Source organism: Giraffa tippelskirchi, chromosome 1 (genome assembly GCF_054371585.1).
Source record: "Giraffa tippelskirchi isolate mGirTip1 chromosome 1, T2T-mGirTip1v1.2.pri, whole genome shotgun sequence".
NCBI lineage: Eukaryota > Metazoa > Chordata > Mammalia > Artiodactyla > Giraffidae > Giraffa > Giraffa tippelskirchi.
The window spans coordinates 116,562,926-116,572,743 of NC_137275.1; the positions used below are offsets into that span (position 1 = coordinate 116,562,926).

A 9,818-nucleotide genomic window follows, 5' to 3' on the forward strand; every position below is an offset into this window, starting at 1 on the left:
ATCTATAATATGAAGAAATATATAAAAAGAATCGTAGCTGTCTGATATGATAGGTCATACAATAGGGGAAGGTTTGGGTAGGGTGGGAGGGGAAGGTTGGTGATAGTATTAGGAGAGGCAGAGATAACGGAACACACAGTTATTAGAAATAAAAACAAAGATGTCTATGATATAAATAGAATTTATTCATGTGAAATTATGCATTTATTTTTGTGCATCTTCATAGAGATATGAGAAGTTGAGTATCAAAATAGCAATAATGATCATCTCTAGGTGGTAGGATTTCAGATGACTCATGTGTTAATCCTAATTTTTCTTCATTGTTTGGATTTTTAAAATAATATGAAGTATATAATCAGAGAAAATATGACTTTTTAAAAATATTATGAACAGTTGTGTTCTTTTTTAAAAATTATACTCTGTTTATAGTTATTATAAAATATTGGCTATATTCCCTGTGTTACAGCAATTACAACGTTCAGAAAACTAAGATCATAGTATCCAGTCCCATCACTTCATGGCAAATAGATGGGGAAACAGTGGAAACAGTGGCTGACTTTATTTTGGGGGGCTCCAAAATCACTGCAGATGGTGATTGCAGCCATGAAATTAAAAGACGCTTACTCCTTGGAAGGAAAGTTATGACCAACCTAGACAGCATATTAAAAAGCAGAGACATTACTTTGCCAAAAAAGGTCCGTCTAGTCGAGGCTATGGTTTTTCCAGTGGTCATGTGTGGATGTGAGAGTTGGACTATAAAGAAAGCTGAGCACAGCGACTGAACTGAACTGATACTAATTATGAATTTATTGTGGAAAAATTTATGTGCCAGTGTAAGCTTACCCCTTAAAAAGAATTGATGCTTTTGAACTGTGGTGTTGGAGAAGACTCTTGAGAGTCCCTTGGACTGCAAGGAGATCCAACCAATCCATCATCCTAAAGGAGATCAGTCCTGGATATTCACTGGAAGGACTGATGTTGAAGCTGAAACTCCAGTACTTTGCCCACCTGATGTGAAGAGCTGACTCATTTGAAAAGACCCTAATGCTGGGAAAGATTGAAGGTGGGAGGAGAAGGAGACAACAGAGGGTGAGATAGGTGGATGTCATCACAGATTCAATGGACATGAGTTTGGGTAAACTCTGGGAGTTGCTGATGGAGAGGGAGGCCTGATGTGCTGCGGTTCATGGGATCGCAAAGAGTCAGACACGACTGAGCGACTGAACTGAACTGATACTAATTATGAATTTATTGTGGAAAAATTTATGTGCCAGTGTAAGCTTACCCCTTAAAAAGAAGCCCTAAAGATACAGCTTTATCAGATGGATTATTTATTTTCCTCCTGTATTTTTATTCTTTAGCCTTTCCTTATGTTTTCTCTCTTTGCATTCAGAGAAATATTTTCAGTGTAATATTTGCAAAAAATTCTGGCTTTCAACTTTTATTTACGTTTTCCATTTAGGTAAAACATTGATTTTTTTTTTTCCCCCTTCACGTGCCAGGGAAAGTATGAGTTGATATGTCAGTTAGATTAGAGAAGCTGCCTTTGTAATATAAGAGGTTCTATAGTCCGTTTCATGAACTGGAGCAGGGAGGAGCTGAAAGGGCGGGCGGGAGAGAGAAGCTGGACTGCTTTCTAATTCCTCTAAAATTAGGTCTTCACAGTTATATGAATTAGAGTTTTCTATAAGTGTTTTAAATTCTCAGGATATCCAACTAAAAAGGTACAAAGAATGTCCTAATCCAAATATGTCATAATTAGATTATGAGTATGCTTCTCTGTTTTCATAGAAAGTCAAGAATTAAGTTATTGGGAACATTTTGGTTTTTTTCTGGCAATAGATTTTTTAAAAAATTTTGGCTGCACAGGCTCCTCATTGCAGCATGAAGTTTTCTCTAGTTGCAGAGCGAGGATTTCTCTTTTTGTGGCACACAGGCTCTGGACAGCTTGGACTCAGTAGCTGCAGCTCACAGGCGTAGGTCCTCTGTGGCATGTGGTAGCTTAGTTCCCTGAGTAGGGATCGAACCCCTATCTCCTTCGTTGGAAGGCAGATTCTTAACCACTGGACCACCAGGGAAGGTCCCTTTTAATAGATTTTTATAAGAATAACCATATGCTGTAATACCCCCATTTCTGAGAGAACAAAGTGCTAGTTATTGACTCACTTATCCTTCCAACAAAAATATCTAAATTTTTTTCCATTTTTTAATGTGAATCTTATACAGTGTACTATACACCTATGTTTTTAGATCTGATAAGGTGATGTATGGGAATGTTTATCTTTCAGAATGACAAATCTATAAATACTGTGGTAGGGATGATTTCAGCTCAGTTCAGTTCAGTCACTCAGTTGTGTCCGACCCTTTGTGACCCCGTGGACTGCAGCATGCCAGGCTTCCCTGTCCATCACCAACTCCCAGAGCTTGCTCAAACTCATGTCCATCGAGTCGGTGATGCCATCCAACCATCTCATCCTGTGTTGTCCCCTTTTCCTCCCACCTTCAATCTTTCCCAGCATCAGGGTCTTTTCTAAGGAGTCAGTACTTCGCATCAGGTGACCAAAGTATTGGAGTTTCAGCTTCAGCATCAGTCCTTCCAATGAATATTCAAGACTGATTTCCTTTAGGATGGACTGGTTGGATCTCCTTGCAGTCCAAGGGACTCTCAAGAGTCTTCTCCAGCACCACAGTTCAAAAGCATCAATTCTTCGGCACTCAGCTTTCTTTTATAGTCCAACTCTCACATCCATACATGACTACTGGAAAAGCAACAGCTTTGACTATATGGACCTTTGTTGGCAAAGTAATGCCTCTGCTTTTTAATATGCTATCTAAGTTGGTCATAGCTTTTCTTCCCAGGAGTAAGCATACCTCTTTTGAGTGTTTGAGTGTCTCCTGTGGAGGTACGGGTCAGAGGGATGACTTACAGATGGATTAATTTTGCTTTGGATTGCTGAAATCTTTTAAAATTTTCTTTTACTATAGTGGTAAAAAGTTCTTGTTGAATAGAATGTCATTATTTCCATCAGCATGTTACAGAAGAGATTAAGACCTAAGTAATTGATTACTTGTGTTGAACATTTTAAAGATAGCCATTATGTTGCTAGATTATTCTTATTTTCTTTCCTCTTTTATGTTGAATCAGATTCGCTCAATTGAAGGCCAATATGGCACACTTCAAGCATATGTGACTCCAAGAATTCAACCCAAAACATGTCAGGTCCGCCAGTACCATATCAAACCCCTTTCACTCCATCAAAGAATTCACTTTATTGATCATGACAGGTAGGACAAAAGGAGAGTTTATTTTCAGAATATTACATGATGCATATAAAACTTTCTTGTTATTTTAGTAGTGTAAATTCTGGTAGCAAATTTGTACTTAAAAAACAAAAAATTAAATGCTATGTACAAGTTTCCCCCACTATCTGAAATTAGGGCATTTTAATGAAACCTTTCATAAGCCAAAATAGCATAAAGCAGAGAAGCCGTTACCTTAGGGCACATCTTGCTAATGGATGCTCAGAGTAAATTGCGATAAAACATGGATGCTCACAGAGTTCAGAGCTGTGCCACCTGATGCTCAGAAGCTGAGGGTAGCTCCTGGAGGAAGGGCTTGGTGGGGCCACTCTCAGCGCTGCTGGGGTGCAGGCTACTTCTGTAACAGCTTGCTGCAGAACAAACGCTGAGGCTGTTTTTGCTTGGTACCTTTTTTTGTAAAAGCAAAAATCCTCTTTGGATTTTTTTTGGTTACTGAAAATAGGTACTCCTGTAGGCCTTTCATAAAATCAAAGTGGCATAAAGTGAGCTTTCAAAAAGCAGGGGATACCTGGGTTAATATTTCTAATAGAGAAGAGTCTTTGTCTTCTTTTAGAGGCTGATTTGAGCTGGGCTCTCCTTGGATTATAGTCTTATATATGTTCCTACATGACGTTATGGAAATAATTTAATCTCTCTGGGTTTTGTTTTTTTTATCTGAAAATAAAGTTGGTGTGGAGCAAAAGTTTCCTCTGTATTCTCTTAAAATTCTTTCTGTATCTTTAATTTGATAAACTTGTATTTTCTTAACTATCCATTTGATTCATTTTACATTTATTTAATTTACTTTACAACCTTTTATATGTATGTGTGATTTGCAGAATAGAAAGTTAATTCCATATCCTTGCAAAATAGAAGGTATCATTCCTTAACTTTCCTAGTGGCATGCAGCTAGTATTTCAAACCCACATCTGTCTTACTTAAAAAAGCCCAGTTCTTTGCTTTCACATTATGCTGATTTTTTTCCTTACTTTGTGTAAATATGTTTTGTAGTTTGTATGGTAAAAATACTAGATGAACTTGTGAAAAATAGAATTGACCTAAGTAAACTGAATTTTTATTTGTAAAGGCATGTTATAATGAAAACAACCTATTTATGTCATTTAACTGTTAAAGTACAGGTATAGCAAAATGTTTATCTGATGGGTAAGATTAACCTGAGAAAAATTAAATGGCTGGTTTTATGTTTGTAACAACTATTGCAAAATTCTGTTTTTTAATGTCTTGAGTACATATAATACCTCCATGTATTCCCACACAAATATGTGTACTTCTCCTATTAAATTGCAGACCCATGAATACACTGACTTTGACAGGCCAGTTCAGTTTTGCTGAACTTCACTCCTGGGTGGTTTTTTGCATGCCTGAAGTTCCTGAAAAACCTCCAGCAGGAGAATGTGTGACATTTTACTTTCAGAACACCTTCCTGGATACACAACTTGAAAGTACATACAGGTGAATAAAATTTATTTGTGGTTCACACATTATGTAAATGGAACTTCTAAATTTCATATGTTTTAAGGCAGTAATTTGCAAATAATGTAATTTGAAAACTATACTGTTAAAGAGAATCTATTGAAAAGCAAGTGGGGTTAATGATTGACTAGCAATAAATATGAAAGATCAATATGTTTCCCATTCTTAACCATAACCAGTTAGAAAATCAATTATTTTTAAAAAATGTTTCAGAGCAACAATAACAAAATACTCATAAAAATCTGTGGGAATGCTCTTTTTTAGAAATACATATAACTTCATGAAGAAAACTTGAACATTTTATTGACATAAAAGACTTGATTAAATGGAGTAATATATTCCATGGTTATTAATGTGAAGACATTGCAAACATGCAAGTTCTTCCCAAATTGACTTGAACATTTATCCTAATTCCATTTTGAATTACAAGAAGAATTACCATTGAGTTTCTTTACGCAAAAATAAGAAATGGCTCAGAATTTGAAATCTTAGAACATGCAGGATTTTGAAACTACCACATTATGAAGTGAAGGTCATTATTCTCTTACACTCTTCCTCAAGCTCACAGTTGCCCTCCTGCCCTCTTTACTGTCATTCCCTGGCATAGGCTTCCCTACTTTCTGTTTCTGAATGTAGTGGAGGCCAACATTTTCTTCCTCTTTGTTCTTTTTCGGAATGTGTTGGGTAAGGCTGATTTCTCTGTAATCTGCTTTGACCTTGTACCCTTATACTTTTTCTCATTCTCTCACAGCTGTAGGTTGGTATTGTCTGTTTGATCTTTTGTTTTTATTTTAATTTTGTTGTTTGGAGGGGAGAGGGCTTCTTATCTTCTCTCTGTCTCTGTCTCTCAAGATTGTTTCCCTGAGCAGTTTACTGAGGTATTCTACTTCCTGCTTTCTAGCTGAGACTTTACCATGCTAAGTTCAGCAAACAGCAGTGAACACATAATTTTACCTTTGAATATAGCCTTTGAGAGCAAGAACTCTCCAGAAATCTAATTGGTTTTATTTTTTATATATTTATTTCCCCAAATCTTGCTTATATAATTGGTTTTAGCATCAGTTCTGAGGAGCCATTTCACTCGATCTTATCTGTGTCTAAGCCTGGAATCATGACTTCTGTTTTGGAGTGTGACAGAGACCCTTACACTTTAATCATAGTAGACAATTTCACAGGCCCCTGGCATGTTATAAATTTTTATAATAGCACATCTTTGCTTTTTATCATTCTGTATCCTTAAATATTCTTTTCTTAACAGTCAAAACTCTGCTTATCTTTGAAGGTCCAAGTCAGTAGCTACATTTTTGAAGTTTTCTTTGGATGCTCTTCTCTGTTCCCAAACCATTTTATTCTTACCTGTCTTAGATTTTTATCATTACTTGTTTGAAGTATGTAATAATTTTTATGCCAGCTAGTCTCTAAACCAGATCGTAAGCTTCTGGGCAGAGTTTATTTCTTTATTATTTTTGTTTGTATCCTTACGTGTCTAACACGTGGCTTTGAACATAGTGTTGTTTGGTCGCTAAGTCGTGTTCAGCTCCTTTGTGCCCCATGGACTGCACCTGGCCAGGCTCCTCTGTCCATGAGGATTCTCCAGGCAAGAATACTGGAGTAGGTTGCCCGTGTCCTCCAGGGAATCTTCCCAACCCAAGGATCTAACCCAGGTCTCCTGCATTGCAGGCGGATTCTTTACCACTGAGCCAGCTGGGAAGCCCCTTGGACATAGTGGTACACTCAATAAATGTTTTTTGGGTACCTGTTTAAGAAATATATATTGAAGAAGTATAGAAGTATATACTTTGGAGACAGACATACTTAGGTTTGAATCTGGTTCTGTGACTTACCAGCTGTTCGACCTTAGCTAGGTTACTTTCTGAGTTTCAGTCTCTTTTTTGAGGAATGGAAATAAGAGCACTTACTTCACTGAATTGTAATGCTTATAGAAAGATAAACTGTGTCAGTGATTCTACAGTGCCAGGTACTGTATATGTATTTAATGTGAAATTTCATTAAAGTTGAAGACTAGTGGGAAAAATCTCATGATTTCTAAAATGTAATTGGGATCAAAATAAGTGTGTATTATTAATCTTTCTAGAAAAAAAGAATTAGCACTTGTCTACAGCTAGTCAATATGAAACCAAATAAAAAGGCCACATTGAATATGTAAAGGTGGTATATAATAATTAGGAAAATTTTGGTCATCATAAAAAGGAACCAAATGTAAGCAGGCTTAGCCAAATAAAAGGAATTTATCAGCTTGTCTAAGTAGTCTCCTTCAAACACAACCGGATCAGAAGCATAACTGGTCCCTTTACCCCTTTCCATTCTAAGACTTCATCCCTTTTCATTTTTCAAGTCTGATTCTGTCTTCTCTTGGCTTTCCTGTGTGGTGCCATGGGGGCCACCAGCAACTCCATCCAGCTTTATGTCTTTTCAGCTACCATAGCCTTGCTTTTCCACTAGTTCCAATTAAAGTCCCACGATTGAGTATCATCGTTAAACCATGAACCACTGTGGTCATGAAGCACACTGGTAAAAGCTTCTTCCTGAAGTCCCAGAAATAGAGTTGAGGCCAGTGAAACTATATAGATTGAAAAGGAGGGAAGAGAGAGAAAAAGAGAGGACCAAGGAGTTCCCTAAAGAAAAAGAAGGGTCCTGTGATTATAGATGTTACTCTTAGGTTTGACATTTAAGGTTGAAGCATGGAGTCATGCTGTTAATCTATGTGTTACATAAGAACTGATGTGAAAGTAAGCGATTCTAAATGCATTTTATATATATAAGGCATTAGCTATTAGAAATTTTATTAGTGAAAATGAATAAAAAAGTTTTAAATGAAGGGCTTAAATTGTCATATCTTTAGGAGGCCTATGTCTAACATCTTTTACTCAGTTTTACAACTATGTTTAGAACTTGAATTACTACAACAGTAATAGGTTACATGTTTAAATATGCTTTACATTAATAGTGAGGTGTGTATATAAAGAAATTTAAAATTAAATGAAGTCTAAACACAAGGTTCTAGTCACAAAATATGTGTTTACTGGACATATTTATTGGATGTACTTCCTTCTAAAACTGTTTCTTTAAAAATATTAATTTTATAGAAAAGGCGAAGGAGTGTTTAAATCTGACAACATTTCTACTATATCCATCCTAAAAGATGTGCTCTCTAAAGAAGCTACAAAAAGGAAAATTAACCTCAACATATCTTATGGTAAAAGAAAAGCATAAAAAGAATGATTCTTTCTGTTTTTGGGGGGTTGTTGTTACAATAAGAATGTTCCTGATCAAAGTGACTTATCTAATTGTGCCTGCCTCAATTTCTTCTAGAGATAAATGAAGTATCAGTCAAACACACATTAAAGCTAATCCACCCAAAGCTGGAGTACCAGTTGCTTTTGGCTAAGAAAGTGCAGTTAATTGATGCTTTAAAAGTAAGTATGTCTGCCATGGCTTCGTGATTATTATTTTATTGTGATCGGATTTCTAAAATGGTAAAGAACATGAATTTTTATACTTTAAGTCCACTTTACACTGGACTGAATTTTGAAATTAAGGTGCTTTTATTTTTAATTTTAAATAAGGAATTGCAGGTTCATGAGGGAAACACAAACTTCCTGATACCAGAATATCGCTGTATTCTAGAAGAGGCAGATCACCTACAGGAAGAATACAAAAAGCAACCTGCACATCTTGAAAGGCTCTATGGTCAGTAGACTATTCTAGCGTACCTTGTCATATGCTTTGCTATTGGCTGTTTGCAAAGGCTCATATGAGGGAAGCTCGGCAGAAGGAGATAGGCAAAGATTGCAGCAGTCATGACTGAAACAGTAACAGCCAGTGTACTGCACAGTGTATTTTGTCAAGTTGGTTTTAATGTTTAATATTTTTACTTGAGAATATGCAAGTAGACATTAACAAATGAAGTAAATGTAATAATATTAGTTTATATATATGAAGAAACCTGGTATGATAACCTTATAAAACATTATAATTTAGGCTATATTTCATACAAATAATTTTCAGTTTTCATTGCTATTTTGAAATATCAAAATACAGCATTTAATATTTTTATGCAAAATTGAATATGTGTTGTGTCAGTTTATAGTTTAAAACTCATTTTGCTTTGGTGGTAAGAAGTTGAGTGTTTCACATTATATTGAAAAAGCAAGAACAAGAGGGAGATGTGAGGAGGCAGAGAGAGAGGAAGGAAAGAACAGCTTAAGGAAATTTTTTTTCAATCTTTATATAAGACCTGATATGCATAGCATACCTATTTATTTATGCATCTTTATAATCAGGTGGGATATTTAATCCTTACAACAGTGCTTCAAGATAGACGGTGCTGTCTCTGTTTCTCACATTTCGTAAAACTGAAATCTGAACTTAAGAATTTGCTACATAAGTAGCTAGTGGCAAAGCCTTCATTAGGACCTCCTTGCCCCAAGATGCATGCTTTTTGCACTGTGCCAAATCTTCCATAGAGTCAGTTGGTATCATCTGTCCATACTGATCCTTAAGATCTTCCTAATAATTTATTTTATGCCCAAAGACTTGCTCACAAGCTATAACAATATCTGATATATTAATATTTACCATATGGCAAGCATGTGATCTTTTATCCTCATAATAACCTAGAAGATGGATGATACAGAACTGCCATCTCTTATCACCAATTTTGCAGTCCAGAAAGCTTTGAAATCAAAAGCTTTTTTTCATAAATCATTTGGCAATAAATCTAACTTGATCTGAATTAATGACAGAACCTCACATAAACTGCTATGAGGTTTTTTTAAATTCCACTTAGTGTGAATATTCATATATTTTGTTGCAGAAATGTTGTTTTGTTGTCATATGCTGCCACCTACTTTCCATGAGTATTATGCCATACATATGGTATATCCTTTTATTGTCTTACTAAAATATGAAAAATTATGAAACATGACTTACATCAAAGGCTTTAGATAAAGGTTTGATAGCTCGAATTATTTCTACTATACATATGTCCAGATCTTTGAATC

At 35.7% G+C, this 9,818-nt stretch overlaps 1 protein-coding gene across 1 annotated transcript in view; it reads left to right on the forward strand.

The window, feature by feature from the left end:
- BBS7 (Bardet-Biedl syndrome 7) overlaps window positions 1-9,818 on the forward strand; it is a 36,652-nt gene that overhangs the window by 25,189 nt on the left and 1,645 nt on the right. The window contains exons 14-18 of the mRNA XM_081565236.1: window positions 3,146-3,285; window positions 4,609-4,773; window positions 7,902-8,011; window positions 8,128-8,231; window positions 8,382-8,505. Coding sequence (XP_081421362.1) covers window positions 3,146-3,285; window positions 4,609-4,773; window positions 7,902-8,011; window positions 8,128-8,231; window positions 8,382-8,505 — 643 coding nt within the window. The remainder of the gene's footprint in view (window positions 1-3,145; window positions 3,286-4,608; window positions 4,774-7,901; window positions 8,012-8,127; window positions 8,232-8,381; window positions 8,506-9,818) is intronic.